Below are 21,804 nucleotides of genomic sequence, written 5' to 3' on the forward strand. Positions count from 1 at the left end.
TTTAAGAGCAATTAATTGGGATATAAAAATTATACATGTTAACATACACAAATACAGATAAGTCTTTATTATCTGGATCTAGATTACCAAAATGTGTGTTAGTAGTTATTGATAATGATGATTTACTTGGATTTTTAACATCAGGAACCTGTTACTTACATTGTGACCTAGAATGCTTAGTTAAATTCTGTTCTTAATACTTTATTTTTACTCAGCAAACTCTGGCCTATAATTTCCTTGAAAGTACTCCTTCAATTCACCTTTCAGCTCAAACACCCTGTTTTGAACTCTCTCTGCTAAGCTATTGGATTTCTGTTTGTAGCAGGTGTTTTTTGTGCTCTTTGTCTAGATTTTCATGTAGTTTTTAAAACATTCTTGAGTAAACTAGTCTTTGTTTTTAATAAAGTTAGCCATTTTTGTAGTATCATTCAGAGCTTTTTTTCCTTTCATTTCTGAGTGTATTTTTACACTAGTATCTCTTAGTAAGGAGAATAGTATTATGACAACATCAACCTGTCTTTTAACAAGAGGCATAAAATCTCTCCTAGAGTCAACCATTGATTGGACACCATCAGTACAAATGCCAACATAGTTCCTCCAAGATGGACTTTTGTTTCCATTTAGGAAGATCAAAACACTATGTATATTTTAAGATTTGTGTGTTTAGGGCAGCAGAAAAGTTCTCTTGAATTTCACTATTATTTAGCAATTTGGCATGACTTCGGTGAAATTTGTTGACTCATCAACTGAATAGAGAAGCTGTTATTTTTCAGCTAATTACACAAACCTCTTCAGCATCATGAAACATGTCATGAATGCATTCACTTGTTATCTTGTTTTAAAATGGAACCTTTCCAATTTCTCAGACTTCATCTTGTTCCCAGCATTTTACTTACTATAATTTTACATGTTAGCATTATTAGGTTCTCACCAACTGTAAGACTTTTCCTTTTTCAGACAATAAATTTTGCTCTGAAATATCTTGCTTCCTGAGCCTTTTCATTGATTATGACTTTGTTTTAATAAACACTTTATTGTTTTGAGAGTCTAAGGGCTGTTTGAAGGAATCAGCACCTTCATTTGTCAAAAGGCTGTGATTTGTGGTAAAGTGCTTTTTCCATTTTGCTGGAGCTATTAGTACATTTGTAGGTTGTAATACACAGCTCAAAATTGAATAGTATAACTTGGTTTCTCAGCCCACATAAAACCCACTGACAAGTAGCTTTTCCTGTGTACCATTGCATGGGTGTAGTGAAATGACTCATACTCGTCATTCTTCAGAATTCTCTGGAGGCTTATGTCTAGAATCTTTCTCTTCTATCTCACACCTCCGCTTCAAAAATTGCCATATTGTTTGACATGCTTGTAAAATGCTAACACTAATATAAAATAGACTGGCCTTGTAAATAACTAAATGAGACAGTTGCAAAAAATCTCACAATATAATTCAATTCTAAGCTACGTATTTCTGCAGTGTGCACCATTTACAACAGCAGAAGTTGAGGGTAGAGGACAGGTAAGTCATAATGAAAATTTTACTCTGATCTTCTGTCACACCAATATAGCTTGTCTGTTCCCATAAGTCAGTTGTCAGCTGTGTGTGAGAGGAGATTGGTGGAAGAAATTTGGGAAGGAACGGCTGCCATTATCAGACTATTGCCCTGCTTTCTGTGCAAAACAGCTTTCACTAGTTACCCATAACCCCCCTTGTCTTGTGTCAGATGCTGAGAGTGGAGTTATCCAAATGAACACAGCCCTACTGCCACATGGGACTAAAAGGTCTACAGTGAAATTGCTAGCAGAATAACTTGAAAATAGTGCATCACTGTGGCTGGCATCATGTGGTGTGCAAAGTTCAAAAAACAGTTTTTAAAAATCACAGTTTCTTATGGAAACTCTAGTGATTAATATATGATAAAAGTGGTGAGAATGTGATCTTTACATTCTTTAATTAATTGAATCAAATTAGTGTACAATTGAAGTGAAGTTTCAGGTAATGACAAATGAACCTTAGATACAGAACCTACTCTAAGTAGCTAATAAAATGTAGCCTTATTTTTTTTTTAATTTTAATTTTAATGTTTTACTGATTTTTGTACTGCCGAAATTTCAGCTGTAGCAATGATAGCAACACAGAGAAAGGGTTAATACCGTTTAGGTACTACACTTTTCTGAGTTTTTTCCTAATGAAAAACCTGTGAGATTATACTAACAAACTTCTTTGCCTCAACTTGGTTGGTGAGTATAGTTGTTCAGTTTTTTTCTTGATGACTAAGAATAACTTTAATTAAAAATAAACTTTTTCAAAACTATTTTGTAGATAATGGCCATCGTATGGCCACATTGATGCTGGTACCACCTTTGCTTCATTGACAGCTTCGTTCCCCTTGGTCAGAATCACTTGCAGTAATGATACCAATACATGATATGCTGCTTCCATTCTCATTCTCTTGTTTGGGTCCATCTTGTGTCTGGCTTCATGGATTCGTTCCTTAACTTTTTGCCTCCTGACCTTTTCTACTGAGTAATACCTTTTATAATTTAAAATTGATATTTAATTTTTTTTTCATCTTTGACCTTTGGTTTTGCCCACTAATACATTCTTCCTTTAGCTGTGCTGTTGGCTACAACAGATAAACAGTTCCTCTCTCAGGAAATCATTTCCCAAGAAATCATTTCCGAAGAAATTTCATTCCCAGGAAATCTCTCTTGTTTAAAATTCTTGGGGCTTTCCTTGCAAATTTTATCACAGCTAGGTTTTTTTTTTGCTATCCCAGTGGGACCAAGCACTTTAGTTGTGTTATTTTTAGAGATGACCACTTTGGCCATTGCCGTTTTCTTATAGAGGATAAGCTTTGACCCTTAGGGCCCTTTTATGTGGCTGGATTTATGCATAATTAATTACTGAATTAAAGACATGACTAGGCTTCTTGCAGGTGTTATTTTCCTCGAGAAAATTGTATTCCTGATGCTTTATCTGCTTAATCTTATTACTTCTAAATAACTCAGTGGATCTTTGCTATACCTCATTTATGCATCAGTCTTTTTTCTTATTTGTATTAGTGTTTTGGTTAGGTTATAAATAAGGACTACTCGTGATTCCAGTAGTTAATTCTATGGCACTTGATGAGTGTTCAAAAATATTTTAAGAAGTAACCCAAAGATTAGAAACTTATGTGGGTGTATTATACAAAATTTTTATAGTTATCTGTGGTATAGATTATATTTATCAAAAAACAGGTTAATATGTATTTAACCTCTGGGTGCAGAGGATTTAAAACATGAGACAAAAACCAGGAGCCATTAAAGAAAAATATTAAAAGATTTTATTACACTAAAATGAGACAAAAAAAAATCTGTGGTAAAAATACTATTCACAGAATATAATGCCAACATTTGTTATATGTATGACAGAATGTGAAAATTTTCATATATAAGAGTGCTTACAAATCAGTAATATTTGGGTAAAAGATGAACAAAGGTCAGAAACAAGAAATTAGAAAAATAAGGAAGGCAAGTGACTAATAAATGTATGAAAAATTTACCAATCTTATTTATAATCAAAGTTGGAAAATAGAACAAGGCAACAATTTTTGTTTGTTAAACTGGTAAGAATTGGAAAAACAGGATAATGCTTAGAAGTGGTTAGTATTCAGGGATATGGACAGCTCCATAGCTTTTAGGTTTGGTGTGTGAATCTGTACAATCTTCATAAACATCTGTATAACTATATTTAGAAGGCATTTGGTGACATATATGAAAAGCTTAAAAACTGCCTTTTACTCAGAAATTCTACTGCTAAGAATGTATCCTGAAGACATAACAGGACAAATGTAAATGCTAATAATGAGAGATTGGTTAAGAGAGTTGTGGTATATATATATATATAATGGAATTCTAGATAGCCATCAAAAATGAAGTGATAGATTATATTTAGTGACATAAAAAATGTTCATAATAAGAGCAAATATTTTGGACATAAGTATTCAATGTGTCCCACTCTGGAAATCAGTTTTCTAGATACCCCTGATTACCCAAGCAGAAAATTCAACAATCTTTTTGTTACCCTCATCAACCATAACATCATATTTGCCTAATGCTTTATTTTAACAGAACTCTAGGCACAATTTAAATTGTGTATATGTAATACAATGTGATCAGTTGTTCTGAATACTGTGTGGCATACTGGCTTTTTCACAAAATCTTTTCAATGTGTTTGATATTCTAGATCTCAAGTGTATTTTATATTCTAGGTCAGCACTGTCCAGGAGTGGACAATACATTTTCTATTATTGGCACTGTCCGTTATGGAACTACTACCTACATGTGGCTCTTAAGCACTTGGACTTTGGCTAGTGCAACTGAGGAACTGGATTTTAATTTAATTTTAATTAATTTAAATTGCCACATATAGCTAGTGGCTTTCATATTGGACAGTGAAGATTATATTATCCTAACCTACAGGTTTTGTCAGTGAAGTGTGATTAGGGAGCAGTGAAAACAGAAACATTCTTATTCCCAGCTACCAAAATCTATTTTCTGAGGATTAGCTCTACAGCTATAGCTTTTATATCTTTTGAATAACTGGTTCTGAAATGATTTCTCCTGAAAGCCAAAAATGTGTTTAAACCAATTATGCCTTTTTCTGTGCTCCTTAAGGCACAGATAACTACATAAATTATATAGTTGAACATTTGAGGCTGTAAAAGTCCTGTACTACTTGCAGCAGTGAACCTTTTGTTATTTTTTGCTTGTTATTTTTGCCCTTGATCATATATAAGTACTGGTAAACCTTGCTAGGAAATAGACTAGTTGCATAAGACTATAAAAACTTTTCAGGTCAGAGACTTTGCTGAAGAACAAAGAGAGGAAGCTAACATTTCTTGAGTGCTTCATGTCAGTCACTGTGCTAAGCACTTTCTCATGTGGATTATCTCAGTTACGTAGATGCCTTTTGTCACATTATCATGGAGGCCTTATTTTTTTGTTGCTAGTGTATGTGTCTCCTTTATTTCCTTGCAATTCTGCCCATGTGTTTCTTCTTTGTTTACCAGTTTACCTGTTGGTCTTGGATTTTCTTTTCCTCAACAGTTCTTTCTTTTTGGTATTGTTTCTAGTGTACCCAGTTTTGTACCATCAACTTGCTTTTGTAGCCACTGTGGTATTTTGATAGTGTATCTATCAATCAATGGACTGTTGTCTTTTTTAGGTAGAGTCTTAGGGGGCGATGTTGAGCTCTTTTAGCCATCATCTAAGAGCTCTTTGTTTGCTATCAGAGATACTTAGTTTAAAAAAATCCAAACATTTTAAGATGAGTTGTTCTGCATTGGAGCAATGTATTGTTTGCTTCTGAAATTCAAATTGTTTTCTTTGATTTTAATCATTTTCTTGGTAAGTCTATATAAGTAGTATTCCAATTTTATCCTGTATCGAGTATCTACCTGCTAAAGAGTAATAACTTTTTAAAAATGGGGTATGTATAGGCAACAGTTTATCTCTGTGCCAGGGAATATATTACTAACATGTTTTATTTTATATAGTGTCAGAAATTTGGCGAGTATCACAAAGATGATCCAAGTTCCTTCAGATTTTCTGAAACTTTCTCCCTTTATCCACAGGTGAGTAGATTAAAGGTTCTTAATATTGACAGTGGCACTGGGTCTCACTTTTCCTTATGTCTTTTATTATTCATCATATAGGGTTATTCTTTTGGTTAGGTTTTAGGTTTTGAGATAGCTAAGAAATTATGCTTGAATAGTTGGTGAAAAATATGTAGTATTTTTGTGATGGCTTTGTATATAGTATTTATTTGTGGTAAATAGAAATTTAGACTGGAAGCCTACTGTGGAGTAGAATTAGATGTGAAGCAGATTAGCTTTTCATCTTATATAAGGGATCTGATTGCAGTAGTACTGAAAGGAAGTAATTTTACCAATCAGCTAGTCCTATAGCATGGCATCATTGCCTGAGAACAACTTAATGGAGACATACCAGATAAATAGAAAAGAAGCTAATTTGATTTATCTTACAGAACCTTTTCCACTTGGCTAGTGGAGTCTATCTGTTGTTTTGATAGATATTTTTAAAAGTCTAGGTTGTTTATATGATGAGTGATATAGATAACATTTATTCAACTGAGTATACTATGTGCAAGGAACTTTAGGAGAATAAAGATGATTGACTACCATCCTACTTTCAAGGGGCTTTCATATGAGGTCTGAAATACACTACACAACACAGAATGGAAAGTGAGAAATGCTGTGAGAGATAAACAATGTTGAAAGGAAACTGAAAAGAAGCCTTCCAAATGGATGATAGTTTGATATATATTTATAGAAGAGGTGGTACTTTATTTATTATTTATTTATTTAAATTTACATATATGTACTGTTTATTGTGTCTAAGAACAGTTTAGAACTTTAGCTTTTTAAACTGACATAGTTATCAAAGGAATAAAGCCAACCACAAAATACAAATCAACAGAAAGCAGTAATTCAATCATAAAGGACAGTCAAATATGTTTACACATATTCAAGGAATCAGTCATCTTAAGTTATAAATAATAAGTAGTTCATTTGTATCCTTTTTTTTTTTTTTTAGGTTCCACATATAAGTGATATCATATGATATCTTTCTTTCTCTTTCTGGCTTTCACTTAGAATGATGATCTCTAGGTCCATCCATGTTGCTGCAAATGGCATTACTTTGTTCTTTTTTATGGCTGAGTAGTATTCTACTGTGTGTATAGACCACATCTTCTTTGTCTAGTCATCTGTTGATGGACAAGAGGTGGTGTTTTATTTTAGCTCATCTGGAAGGATGATTAATAGTGAGATATGGAAATTCAAATTTTTGCTCATAAAAACTTTGCTTAAAGCTTTAACTTTCTTTTCAGAGCTACTCCTATTTTTTGAAAATCTTTTATTGGTCTATAACCTAGAAACTCCAGGTTATAGAGGGAGACTTCCCTAAATCTCTTGGTGAGGTTTTGGAGAACTAGGAAAACGCAGAGTCTACTTATCTTAACAAAGGCAACTCTTTGTGTTTTGGGAATTCTCAGGCCTCACATTCACAGCAGAAACTAACAGGAAAGGCAACAGAGGACAGTAGTCTAAGCATTTGATTAAATCAGTCACACTTTCCTTCCTCTTTCTTCTCTCCCTACTTCAAGCCTTCTCTTTGGGTTTTTGGATCTTCCAAGAGATCTGGACATCCCATCTTTCCCTCTAATTGGCAGTAGAGAGCCAGAGGACCCAGAAGTACTTTTTTTTTGGGGGGTAGTTTCAAAGCCTTAAAGATTTTCTAAAAGGTGATATAGACTACATTTAAGGGAGATCTTCATTTATAAAATATTTACCCCCAAATTTACCAGTTACACATTCTTGTGAGTAAATAAGAATGACTGAAGTGGTAAAGGATGAGGAAGCCTCTCAATAAAGTATAGATCACCGAAAAAAGAACAAGAATGAGAATCTCAGTGAGTGGCATGTGTTGGGAGAGAGCTGTGGAATGAGTCCCAGGCAGGGCAGCTTGCAGGCATTTGAGACCTGAGGGCTGAAGGAAGTGAAGTACCTGAAAGACAGGTGGGAGTACTTTGGAGCTGATCCTATTGATTATATTAGAGACTCTTTCAAAGGACAGTGTAGCTGTCCTTCCTTCAGGCTCATTCACCCCTTTTTTTGATCTCTTTCACATGAGGAGTAGTTAGAAGGGGATCACATGAAAGGAGAAAGAAATTATGAAATAAAATCTAGAGAATATTTCTTAGAGACAAGGGGGACCTTAAAAAGTAAGAAACAAATTTTAAAAAATTAAGAAACAAGTGTGTGTATGTAAGTCCTTTTCTTTTTTTTCTTTAAACCAGTGCAGACCCTTTCCAGTGCAGTTTTGGGGAGCTATACAAAAAGTAGAAAAACTGTTAATCTATGTTTATGTTCTTTTGGAGTCTTTTGGTGGTGGTAGTGAATAGAAATTTAAAAAAAAGCTCAGAGATATGGCCAGAAGGATGAAGAATGAAAAAAAGGATGCCGCTAATGCATCTCCTGTCATCAGCCTCTACGACCTTACATCTGAGCAAAGGGTTTTTGTCCCTATTCTTGTTTTCCTCTTGAGTCACTTCTTTTACTTTAGTTTTTTTATTGTTATTGAGTTATATTTTTAAGTAACTGATAAATATGAATAAGATTCTTTCTGAGGAATACAGTTTAGAATGTTCTTATTGTAACGTGTTGTTTCATCGTGTTAATAGTTGTAATCAAATGCTTTTGTAGGAATATTAAAATCAGTAAAAGCAATCTCACATGTTTTCTCTTGTAGTTTATGTTTCATTTAAGAAGATCCCCTTTCCTGCAAGTTTTTAACAATAGTCCTGATGAGAGTTCATATTATCGTCACCATTTTATGCGTCAAGATTTGACCCAGTCTCTGATCATGATTCAGCCTATTCTGTATGCGTATTCTTTTAGTGGACCACCAGAGGTAAGAGGGGCGGGAAGAAATTGGTTTTGTTACTGTGATATGTCCTATTAAAAAAAAAAATGAAACAACTAGGTTTTTCTTGAAATACAGTCATTAAATGTAAGAATTTAATTCAAGCATAGTTAAGTTTTATCTATTCACTTAAAAATATTGATGAGTACTGACTATGTGCTAGATACCATGCTAGGCTGTCTTAGGAAACCCTTAGAAAAATAATATGACAATGAGATGGAAGAGGTTTTTTAAAGATCATTTTGTCTAGTCATTTGGTTTATCAAATCCTATAGGGCTCCTGATTATTCTTGTCTTTAACAACGTGCAGAGGTGGTGATTCTAGAACAGTTTTTCCATTTTATGGTTATAATTATCTGTTTCACTACTTAAAAGCATGTAATGACAGTATTTGAAAACAATGCTTTAGGAAGGGTCATAGAAAGAGAATATATTATCTACTGATCAGTGATTTCTAATGATGCCTGTTTTGTAAAAAAAATAGTGGGTAAAATGTATTTTGTTACTAAAATTTTTTAAAGTAATTTGTTGTAGTTTCTACCTTTCTAGAAAATTCATTTTTAATGTGTTGGTCTAGCTGTATTATTGGTCTTATAGTTCTTTGAATCAGGAAAAAAAATTTTAGAAATAACTTTTTTTCTTATTTTATATTAATATATGCAAACTGTATGCATCTGGCAAGTGTAGAAAAGTGTTTAGAAGACAATTGGAATCCCAATGCCTGCTCCTATCAAATTCTAAACTCACCATTTAATCCATGAATCCCATTAGCTTCATTTCTTAAGACTTTGCTTTTGGAGTTGTCCTCTTTCTCTTCTGCATAATCACTTTCTCTTGTCTGGATCATCCTCACTAACATAGAAACCTTAATAGCGTTCATGTTAAACCAAAACCCCCTTGATTTCACATTTTCTCTACTTGCCACTCCATTTCTCTGGTCCCGGTCATGGCTGAACTCAGAAAGTTACTTGTTCCCACATCACATTGTCTTCTCAACCTGTGTTAGTCAGATTCTCGTCCCTAAAATTATACTGAAACAACTCTTATCAAGGCCACCAAAGCCCTCATCTTGCCAGAACTCTCAGCAGCATTTGCCTAGTGAGGACTCACCTCAAAAACCTGTTTGCTCTAGTCTCTCTCTGCTGGCTTCTGCCTTTCAGACCTGTAGGTGTGGGCATGCTCTGAGGCTTCATCTCTGGCTCCTTCTCCAGCTTTCCTCTCTCTAAGTGGTGCAGTTTGCTCACATAGCTTTACCATCTTCATGCATGTGATACCCAAATTTATATCAGTTCAGGTCATGTCCTTCTGTTTCATATTCGGAACTATCTTTCCATCGCCAAATTTGCTCTTTCACAAGTGTTTCCCCTCTTACTCAGAGGTGCCGCCGTCTGGCTTAGGAGTCATCCCTGATTTCCTTCTGCCTGGACTCTATTTTCAATTATTACTTCACTTTAGAGATTCCTTACAAAGTTAAATTAAAATGTACTTTGAGAATTCATAATAGTAGGAGGTTTTAAATAATAATATAATAAATTAGGAAAATTTAAAATATCCTAGAAAGATCAAAATTATGTCTTTAAGTGATTTATTTTTCCTTCTTCCTTTTTTGCTGTTTTCTTCCCATCAGCCGGTTCTTCTTGATAGCAGCAGCATACTTGCAGATCGTATTCTCCTCATGGACACATTCTTCCAGATTCTGATTTATCATGGTGAGGTAAGATTCCACAGCATTTAAAGACTGGGACATTGTGCTGTACACCAGAGACTGACAGATTGTAATTGACAGTACTTCAGTTTAAAAAGAAAAAGGTTATTTTCAGGTTGTCTAGATTTTGCTATAATAAATATTCTTAAACTTGAAAAAAAAAAAAGATTCCATAGCATTTAAAGCCATGCACATAGGTTCAGTAAAGTCTTTTTATTCATGGAAGCTTTCCCCCATTTACTGTATAACTAGTGTTTCCTCTATGATAAATTCTATTTCCACTTTTATAAGATAGGTGTAAAATGTGATTATTCTTCTACAGGATTTTAGACTTAATTTGCAATTGACCCATCTGTGGTTATTTTGTCCACACTTAATTGGACAGATGGATTTTATACAAAGCATAATGTTGTCAGAGTAAGACCATTAGCATGTCATACTTTTGGGTTTTACCTGAAGACATTAAGAGGGGAAAAGTCAGCCTTTGGGGTGGGCAGACTTTCTTTTTTTTAGTAAATTATGTCAACTTTAATAATAGGCTGTTATTTTACCAGCAAAAATGAGTTTATTCAGGAATAGCCAGAGGAATGCAATTTAGGATATGTGAACTATGACAGACCATCGGCAACTCCAGAGAACAAGGAAGGGGAACTTGCCTTAATAGGGAAAAAGGAGGGGGAGATTGGGGGGGGGTGATAACCAAAAAGACTTTCCTTTTCATTATTTCATGTAACCATTTAAAAAGTACTCCACATAAAGTATTTAAAGTATTTTAAAAATATCCCACTTGATCTTGAAAACTCATTTAAAACACAAGTTAATTAAAATTTATAACTTCACTTAATTGGAATGGTAAATGATTGAAAAGAGTAGAATATTTGAGTAGCAGTTAAGCTTTAATCTAGGTATTTAGCAGAACTCTGTTCATTCCTGCATTTATTTATTCAGCCACTGTTTAAGTGCTTCCTCTGTATAAGAAAGCATGAAAATCTTGGTGCTTTGAATGATACAGATCTCTTTTTCACAAACCTACACTCAAGCTTATTGTCTAGTATTCTACTAAGTTGTGCAGATGTATTTTTTTCAATTGTTTTAATTGTAAATGATTTTAGAGTTGCACTGTAATAGTAAAGGCATTATTCAAAATATCCTTTTAAGTAATATTATCCAGGACTTTCAAAGACCTATTGACTATTATTTTTAATTGATAACAGTTACTAATGCCCTTTACCTTTTAAGAATAATACGTATTATATGACAGAGCTAGACTTTTTTTGCTTATTTTTTTGATAGTTTTTGTTTCTACAAATAGCTTGTTAATATGCTTAAATGAGAAATCAGAAATGTAGATGATTGTTCCTCTATTAAATACAGAGAGCAACGTGGAGTATATATTGACTTTTCAGTTAACTTAGAAACCACACCACGTTTAAATTTTGGGATGATTTAATTACATGATTTTTTGGAATCATTTATCTTAATAAAAGAATTGATTCAGATGCTCTTTTACAGATATATTATCTTTATATTATTATTGCTATTGTTATTAAAGTTTTTCTGTTTATATATTTTGTCAGAATGTAACTACATTGGTAAAGACTTTATAATAGTAGGTCATTAATTTTGAAGTCTCTGGGAAATCTTCTGTAGCAAAAATCCCTCTTATCTATCATAAGCTTAGGTATATAGCTTTTAACTAACATTAATATGATCAGCATAGTGTTTTAAAATTTCTCTGGGTTAATTATTACTTCTTTTTACTTTTAAAGAAGAAGAAATACCCTAATTTTGTACCTGTTTACTCAAGAATACTGAATTTAGTATTCTTAAGTTAAAAAATTGAGATAATTAGGATAATGTTCTGTAATTTTCTTATTTCCTCAAGATTGCTTCATTTGAAAAAAATCTTCTTTTAAAGTTTTTAGGTAGGCAAGCAAAAAAAGTAGTAATTTCTTTAACTGTTTTAAAATTAGACCATAGCTCAGTGGCGCAAGTCAGGATACCAGGACATGCCAGAATATGAAAATTTCCGCCACCTTCTGCAAGCCCCAGTGGATGACGCACAGGAGATCCTTCACTCCAGATTCCCCATGCCGAGATACATCGACACTGAACATGGGGGCAGCCAGGTCAGCACTGTTCATTTGTTTGTTTGTTGCTGGTTTTGCAGTGAGTTGTTCCTCCTTGCCTTCTGACTTAAATTTGAATAGACTGCTTCACCAGGCAAATGAAAGAGGAAGGAGGTGGACAGGAGAAGGTTTCCAGGGAAAGGTATGCTTGCTCTTTGCCTTATCTTTGAGAGTAGAGCAATACGATTATTGAGGAGTTGCATAAAGCTGGCAGTTTCTCCCATATTCTGCCTCTAGCCCAGGTCTAATGACAGCCAGGATGGTGTGATGTGATTTGCCAGCTTCAGTTGAGCAAGAAGACTTGAATAACTTGGGAAATAATTTAGTGTGCTTTTCTTAAATCTGTTTATGTACTGATAAAGTCTGTGAATATGAAGTTTGTGGTAACATATTTTTCTGTTTTACTCGTTCTATCATTTCAGTTTTCTAGAAAATGTCATGTAATAGGAAAGCATTATGATCTTATAACAAGGTATGCAGTTTTTAGAACTATGAGGTTTAAATAAGATAGATGTACATGTGCAGATAGCCCTTTTGGGCCTTTCAGAAGACTTAGGACCCCTTAACATACACTCTTAAAACAATTTTACTGCTCCCCTGTAATTCTTACTAGTATTTTATGAATTAATTATAAGTTCTTATAAGTCTGTTTCACTTGCTCCTTGAAAGCATAGACCTTGCTTTGCTTATTGATGCAGCCCTAGTGCCTAGAAGAGTGTTACAAAGTAGGTGGTAGATATCAGTAACTGTTATTCAGAAATGATAGCAATTATTATTAGGGTTTTACTGTATTTATAATAGAAGCTACCCTGTACTGAAAATTTGCAAAGCTTATAGTTAGCGCTTTATGAACTTAACAGTCCTATCATTATCTCCATTTTACAGATTATAAAACTGAGACTTAGGTTACCTGTGGCCAAGGAAACACAATAAATGGAGGAATTGGGATTTGAATCCAGATGTTCTGACTCTAGAGCCAGTGCTCTTGTGTTAAACTACTTACTTTTAGAGGAGAAAAAGAAAAAGAAAATAGGAATTGTATGATACTAAGTTTCAAAAGATAAGACTGTTCTTCCAACATGAAATTGTAATTTATGACTGGGTCTCTCATTGATGTCTCACCGTGTGTACTGCTGTCTTCCTCTTTTACTCTGGTTATTTCATGATGATAGGGCATAGTGGATAGATAGGTACAATGTTGGGTGGGTGCTCTCATGGAATAGTCTACAGTTTAAAAAAGTTTAAGAGCCATTGTTTAAAGTAAAAGAACATATAGGTTTTCATGGTTTTTATTTTTATCATTTTTGGGGACTTCAAGCCTCTGGTGACGTTTCAGACCAGGAGTTTGGTAAATTTCACACTAACCTTGTCATAATTGTTGCACGCATATTTTTTATATGCCAAGTTTTGGACTCAACAATTTGTATTTGCTATTATGAATGTTCTTATGAATAATTTGTTGAGTAGAAGGTACATTTATTATTTCTTTGTAACATACAATGGCCTATGTGTTTCAAAATTTAGTTCATTTTTTTAAAGTTGCATTTTAATCAAATTAATTTTATGAAAACATATTAAATAAAATTGACTTTAGTTGGCGTAATGTATTTGTGTAGCCTGTGTTGACTAAATCTATTTTTGATGGATAGTCTTATTTCTTCTTTGCTTTTAAGGCTCGTTTCCTGCTTTCGAAAGTCAACCCTTCACAAACTCATAATAATATGTATGCCTGGGGACAGGTAAGTATAAACAGCAGATCTTGGAAATTACTTCTTTATGTATTTATAGTTTATTATTTTAATGAAAGCTGCATTTTTTTCCCTATGTATTTGGTTAATGATTTCTGTTGGAAAAGTTAATGAAAAAATAAGTTGAAAACAGGACTAGCATTTGGTGGCACCATAGAAAATAAAAAAGTGATCATATCAAATAGATAGAACCCCTTTATATTCCAAGTTTACACTACACCCTTGAGACAAAAAGCAATAAAGTGTGTGAGATGGGAAGTGATGATTCAAGCTTAATGCCAGGCCATGAACCACAAAAGACAACAATAAGCAGGAAGTGGTCAGGGCTTGTGTTGAGCAGGAAAGTCTGGAGGCCTGGATATCATTATTAATATGTTTTAATTTGGTAGACATGTCCTACCTTTTGATAAAATACATCAACATTTATCAAATGTCCAATCTGCAGGACCCTGTGTTGGTACTTTAGGATCCGCAGTGATCATCCCTGCCTTTGAAGAGCTTGTAGTCTAGTGTTAGAAATAAAATACATACCTAAGTAGTTAAAATATACAAGACAGATTGGGATATGTGCTTTTATAAAGATTTAAAGTATTATAGGGGATAGAAGAGGAGGAGAGGAAGTGGTCATATGGTGGCAGCAAAGAGAAGGGTATGTGATCAGACAAGAGCGCAGAAAAAGGGTATTTCCTTTTGGAATGGTTTTTATTTCAGTAAGCAGAAATTTCTTGAAGAAGGTAATTCTAGGTAGAAGACAGCATGGACTAAGGTGAAGAGTGCATGTTGGGATAAATAGTAGAACAGTAAATTGGAGATTATTGTGCAGCCAGATTGTGGAGGATCTTGAATGCCAGGTTGAGGACTGAGGAGCTTAGTCTTTGGTAAATAATTGAGTTTTATTGAAAAAGATAGAAAAGTAGCACCAATAAACAGAGTTAATGGAAGTGGTGATTAATCAATATGAAGAGGAGGTTAAAGGATACTTTAAAATAGTACTCATGAGAGGTCACATATCAAATGCCCGTGAACAAATGAATGAGGCTGGCTAAATAGAAGCAGACCTGACACTCTCAATGTCAAAAAGCAATACCTGGGGCGGGGAGCTACAGCAGACTAGCGTTTGTGGGGAAAGTATACAAATCCTTTTCTAAAGGGGGTACTTGTTCCTCTTCTCCAGATTGTTGCCATTTACATAATTCAGTTAACAAAATGTGGTGAGCTTACATTATGAAGACCAAATAAAATATATCTCTGTGTGGCTGAATTTCTGCATTAAAAAGGCGTGGTTTAATTCATGGAAATAATGACTTGTTCCTTGTTTTGGGGGCTTTAAATTCCTACATGGAGATGTAGTTGGTGGTAGGCTTATGAAGTAAAGAACTTGTTGAGTTGTTAAACATGGAGAGCATCATTCTGGGCTGGTAGTTGAAAACTCTGCAAGTTACTTATCTTCTCTTTGCCTTCTCTTCCTTGTCTGTTACAGAGTTCAGTGACACATACTTGATATGCCCAGTAATACTCAGTAAATATTATTATTAGTTTTTCTTGTTATCATTGGAGAAAAAAGTCTCTCTCTAAAGATAATTCAAATGAGAAAGAAAACCTGTTTTAAACTTTGAAGTTTATTACTGCCCAGAAGTAGGGGCATTATAGAGGCATAGAGAAGAGAGCCCTAACACTTCAGCCAGACCCTGAACGACGGAGATCATTTCATTGGGTGAATATGATGGAGAAGGAAATTCCAGGCAGAGGAACAAACATGCATATTGTTTCTCTGATTCACTCAATCATTTATCCGTCCATCCATTCATCTGTTCCTTATTCAGTTTTGAAAGCCATCATCTTTGGAGAAACTTAAATGTGCTTACTTATTAAATGAACTATTTTTATCCACTTGATAAAAAGTTGTTTAAATATTTGTAGTCATGTTAAATATTTTGTCCTTATACTGTATGGTGGTTTCAATTACATTGTTATCAGGTTTGTCTCTCCTTAGATTTTTTATAAACTTTTCTTCCTCAAAGAGGCAACTGAAGGCAATTTGGATTTCTTCTCATTATTGCATTTTAGAAAATATAATTGAAAAATCGAGGTCAATCAGTTGCAAATTTTTGATAAGATTTTGTGTTTGATTTAGCAAAATTTAGGAATTAGTTACAATTAAACCTTTGGGGGAAACTGACATTGATCCTATCTTTTATGAATAGATTCTTACAACAACAAACTAAAACATTCTTAAAGAATGTTACTCTTCTTTTTTTCAGCTTGGTTCCAAACTATCTTTCATCTTTATTAGTTTTGTTCATGTATCTAAAACAATGAAATTTTTGTCTTGACATTTAAATCAATGTTTCTCAATCTTTATATTTTGATAAATTTGAAAGCATCCCTTTTCTGTAATGCTTTTTGAAATGTCAAACTTAAATAAATATGATAAGTGAAAGTAAGAAAAAACCCAGGAGCCTAAGGTCTATCTTGACATAGGATTTCTGTAAGAGAAATTATGTTAATATTTTAGATGATAATAACTAAAAAGCTGAATCTGTACTGTTTTAGTCATTACACTAAACTTCTCATGCCCTTCTGTTGGATAAAACGTGCCTGTGAGGTAGGCACTATTAATCCTAGTTTTCAGAAGAGGAAATTGAGGCTTATATAGGTGAAGTGACTTACCCAGAAATCATATAGCTAAACTGTGTCAGGGTCTGGATTGGAACCTAGGCCAGTCTAACTCTAGTATCTGAATTCTTAATCATTAAGCTAAATTGATGATTGAAATTTAGGGAGTTAACCTGGTAGCCAAGCATTTCACTAAAAATTATGGACTCTAATACCTTAGTTTTCTTTTTGTCAGTAATCAAGTACCCAGTGATAAGTATTTTCCATACATGGCCTGAAGAGGGCACCACTGCAACGCTGCTTCTGTGACAGTTCTGGAGGCCTCTGTTGTGTAGTGCTTCATATACTAAATGATCTAAAGCTTGGACCTTTCTGCCTAATCTTGGATATATTTTAAAGAGAAAAACGATGCAGTTGAAAAATTGAGATCAATCAACTGCAAATTTTTGGTAAAATTGGGTTGAGCATTAGTATTTATAATTTCAGATAAAATCACAGTATATAAGTTAGAAAATCTATGTATATTTTGTCTTGGCTAAGAGAAATAGACCTGGGATTGGGTGAATTGAGGTGGAAAATGTGTAAAATGAAAAAAATTAAGGTATAGTTACAGAAAGGAAAAAATAAGAGCTACTAGTTTATTATAGTTTAAGTCACATTTTTGAGACCTTTGCTTCTCTATATTAACTATGAATGTAGAATAAGGAAAAGTATTTCAGTGTTAAAAAAATAATAGATTTTCCAAAATAGATTAAAATAGCTAAAACATGTTGTATGCCTACTGTGTGTGTCAAGTATTGTTCTGTTTGCTTCACACAGTTTAATTCATTGAATCATTATAACAACATGTGAAATAGGTTCTGTTATTATCCACATTTTACAAATGAGGAAACTAAGACTCAGAGAGGTTAAGTAAATTCCTCAAAGTCACACAGGCAGTAAGTGGCAGAGCCAGGATTTGAGCCCAGGCAGCCTGACTCTAAACTCTAAGCTCTTAATTACATTGCTGTTGTCTACCTTCATTATCAAGTTTTTCAAGTTTTCATAAATTAACATATGAAAACACATAATAAAATTGATTTTCCTTTATTCAGGAGAGGTTATGTCATATCTGTGGCTATGCCAGACTAGAACTACAAGAGCTGTAAATTCTCATCTCACATTTGCCACTAACTTGCTGATATCCTCTGAAAATTACTTAATTTCCTTGTCTTAGACATTTTATATTTACTGGTAAGTAAGAACTTGGATATCAGGTGAAAATTTAAAAAAATCCAGATATAAAATATTCTAGAAAAACCTTCTTGCTACAATAAAATTTCATTAATAGTAAATTGGATCACTAAAGTCATTCCATCAACACAGTTTTTATTAAAATAGAGGTTAGATATTTCCCCTAACTCTTGTTAATTACCCACAGAAATCAATTAAAATGACTTGAATGAAAACATATAAGCATAGTTTATCTTAAAAATGATATAAATTCTCTTTCTTCCAACTGGCAGTTCTGCTAAAATATGTGTAATTGGAATTTTATTTTAGTAAATAGGCAGTGATAAGGGAGACTTATTTCTTACTAGTGATAAAAGCACCAAAACATTCAGGACAAATGAACACTTCACTACTTTAAAGATTAAGGTAGGTATAGAGCATTCTAATGACAATTGGTAAACTGCAATACAAATCTGACTATGACCACTTGGGGTTAGTGTAGACCCCACAAGTTAAAGGACATAGTCCACAAGACTGCCCCTACTTCAGATGCTGGCTGCTCGTGAGATCGCAGGCTTACCTGCACTTCTGACCAGCCAGCTACAAATCTTTGTGAGGTCCTGGGGGTGAAGGGGGGTGGATAGGGAGTGGGTTCCCATAAACTGCCTCAGGTTTGATAATTCCCTAGAACAACCCACAGAACTCAGGAAATCACTGTATTTATGATCACAGTTTTATTATGAAGGTTACAAATTAGGACCTAAATGAAGAGACAGTGAGGTCTGGAATGGTCCCAGATACAGAGCTTTTGTGCCCTTTTCCTGTGGAATCAGAGCACGTCACCCTCCTAGCACAGTGATGTATTTGTCAGACAGGAAGCTCCCCTGTGCTTTGGTCTCCAATGTTTTGTTTTTGTTGCTTTATGTAGGCATGATTGAATCTCAGGCATCCCCCTACACACACACACTTCCTCTGCCTGGAGGTCAGGCTGTCTTAAAGCCCAACCGTCTAATATCATGGTTGATTTTTCTGCTGACTGGCCCGACCCATCATGAGTCATCTCAGCTCATAGCATAAACTCAGGTGTGATCTGAGCGACTCATGAATGACAAAAGACGCTACTATTAGGAAATTCCAAGGATGTAGTCTCACTCTCAGGAACCAGGGACAAAGGCCAATCAGATTCTTTATTACACAATGGGAGCATAGGCCTTATTCTGCTTAAATGACTCCCTTGTCCATTTAAAGATTTGCTTATACATTTTAAGGTATCATCCTGTGTTTTAATCATAGAAAACATTTTTCTTTCCTTCTAGGAGTCTGGAGCACCTATTCTCACAGATGATGTTAGTTTACAGGTGTTTATGGATCACTTGAAGAAACTTGCTGTGTCAAGTGCTGCTTGATGTGCTAAACACACTAAGGACACTTAAGAGGATGAAGTAATATTTCAATTTCTTTTTTTTTCCTTTTTCAATTAATCTGTGGAAACCAACAGAGAGATCTCTCTATACTCTGTATTAATATGGTTTGAGACAACATATGGAAAAATGTTCATGTTTGTAGATTAAGCTAGACTATAAGAGCAATGAGAACAAATTTTTTTGCTTGCCACAGTATTATAACTGGTTTTAGAAATTTGAGGTCTTTATAACTTAATTATATTAAAAAGTAAAAATAGAGTCTGCCTTGTGCTATAGAGACACTCATTTGTATATTGCAGACAAATCGAGTGGCACTGAGTGTTCTTGACTTTTTGAAAACTTGTTTCTTAATTTTAATAAGAAAGTGAACAAACTCATCAACAGTAAAGATAAATGTGAACATTTTTGCCTATTCATATAATATTTTTCCATAATTTTCAGCACTTATATGTACACTTTTTCTGTACTTATTCTGTAAGGGCAGATTTATTTTTATGATGATTTGTTTAGGAATTATTTGATGTAATGTATGGTAATTTTCATGAAGATAATTTAATGTTTTTGGTCATTTGAAAAAAATAGTTTAGAGATGAAAGTTTTTTGGGGTAACAATTCTACAACTGGCAACAAATGTAAAAGTCCCACAAAGTACCCAGCTTACATGATTAAACATGATAATTTTTTAAAAAGGGAGATAGAAAATAAAGTTTGGTCAGAGTGCATTTTAGAAAGCCTTTGCAGTAAAATGACTGCTGTAACTTCTAAACCAAATTTGGTATTCACTGCATGGTTTTGTTGTTTCCCCTTATTTTTCTGAGGTAAATTTTATGTTATATCTTTCAGTATTTTAAACTATTTTGGGAGTTTACACATTACTTTTTGTTTTTGCTTCCATTTTGTGAAATTTACTAAGTTGTAGTTCTTATTGAAACAGTATTATCTAGTATTTTGTTGAAGTATATCATGTGGTGATGCTCAGTTCTACTTTGATTTATTCATTAGTATCATTCACTTTTACCTTTTAACGTTTACTTCTAGCAAATGTTTACATTGCTAAAGCCAGATATGTTTGACAATGAAATTTACATCAAGTACTGCAAATAAAAGGTGGTGCTATGATATGTGCTTAGGACAGTTTGATGATTGTACTTGCATGAACACAATCATTTGACAGTAAAATAGAAACTTTAAAAAATGTTTATAAGTTATATTCAATTAGAGTAAATAAATTGCTCTGTTCCGTTTTATTTGAATTGAACTGTGCTAGGCCTAAACACCAATAAAATATACTTTTTCTCTGTTTTCCTGCTTATTTTGAAACCTAGTAAGCCTGAAAAGTCTAATGTAAAATTAGAGCATGTATAAAATCCACTGTTAGTGGATTAAAAAGTTGCTCATTTAAAAAAAATAACAGCTTTAGTGAGATTTAATTCACATACCACACAACTCACTCATTTAAAGCATGAATCTCAGTGGTTTTTAGAATATTCACGGAGTTGTGTAACCATGACCACAATCAATTTTAGAACACTTTCATCCCCAAAATAGTTATTTATTTTTGCTATAAGGAAATCATGTTTCGGAGTTAACATGTTTTGAATTGAGGAAAGGCCCTGTGATGATGATGCATGTTTAGTTTGCTGGCCCCTCGTCCTGTGCCCTTTAAGAATGCGTCGTTATTTCTTCTATTTTATTTTATTTTACTTTATTTTATTTTTTTATTGAAGTATAGTTAATTACTATGTGTCAGTTTCTGGTGTTCAGCACAATGTCTCAGACATGCATTGTTATTTCTTCTATTGAGTGTTAAGTTGGCACTTAACCTCTAAACTGCCCTCTACTTCTAAATCAGTTACAGCTGAAGCTGCTAAAGGACCTCTGTATTTAAGGGATAGGCGTGAACAAATACATCATCATGCCCTTTCAGCTTACCATTTGAAAGAAATCACCCTGGATCATTTTTTTTGTGTATAATTTAGCTATTACTAAATTGCTAGCTACTTAAATAGACGTGAAGGAAGAAACGTTTGACCCTTTTAATGAACTTAAAGTGGGTAACAAAAATTTGCTAAATCACTAGCAGCACTGAGAAGCTTTGGTGTGTCCAGAACTATTTTGGAATTCATTTTTGAACCTACTTCCTCTCAGTGGCCTTATCCCTAAACACGACTTTAGCCCTCATCTATGTACACTTATATTTGGGTGTAACAGAATAAATTCATTCTTTTATTGGTTGATTCCAAAAGTGATCTGATATTTTCTCTTTCCAGTTCTCCACTTGATAAACTTCCGTCTCCTATTCCCTAGTCCAGACTGCATCTAATGAATGCGCTTGTTGTCCAGGCTAGACCAGCCACCACTCTTATTCTCCTCAATATCTTTGGTACCAAATGATACCAGTTCTCCCTCTGTAACATCTCCTCATCTGTTTACTGTTCTTCATCCTGCTGCTGTTCTGCCTCATCGTATCCCGCCTGGTG

At 33.9% G+C, this 21,804-nt stretch overlaps 1 protein-coding gene across 6 annotated transcripts in view; it reads left to right on the top strand.

Moving 5' to 3' along the window:
* The window catches only part of SEC23A (SEC23 homolog A, COPII coat complex component), a 56,640-nt gene extending 36,014 nt beyond the window's left edge, over positions 1-20,626 (top strand). For all 6 annotated transcript variants that reach the window (XM_074365599.1, XM_074365600.1, XM_074365597.1 and 3 more), the window contains 6 exons: positions 5,541-5,618; positions 8,317-8,478; positions 10,118-10,204; positions 12,169-12,324; positions 13,998-14,063; positions 19,217-20,626. In XM_074365599.1, coding sequence (XP_074221700.1) covers positions 5,541-5,618; positions 8,317-8,478; positions 10,118-10,204; positions 12,169-12,324; positions 13,998-14,063; positions 19,217-19,306 — 639 coding nt within the window. In that variant the 3' untranslated portion in view covers positions 19,307-20,626. The remainder of the gene's footprint in view (positions 1-5,540; positions 5,619-8,316; positions 8,479-10,117; positions 10,205-12,168; positions 12,325-13,997; positions 14,064-19,216) is intronic.
* Positions 20,627-21,804: the final 1,178 nt, after the last annotated feature.

This window comes from Camelus bactrianus, chromosome 6, assembly GCF_048773025.1.
Source record: "Camelus bactrianus isolate YW-2024 breed Bactrian camel chromosome 6, ASM4877302v1, whole genome shotgun sequence".
Lineage (NCBI taxonomy): Eukaryota > Metazoa > Chordata > Mammalia > Artiodactyla > Camelidae > Camelus > Camelus bactrianus.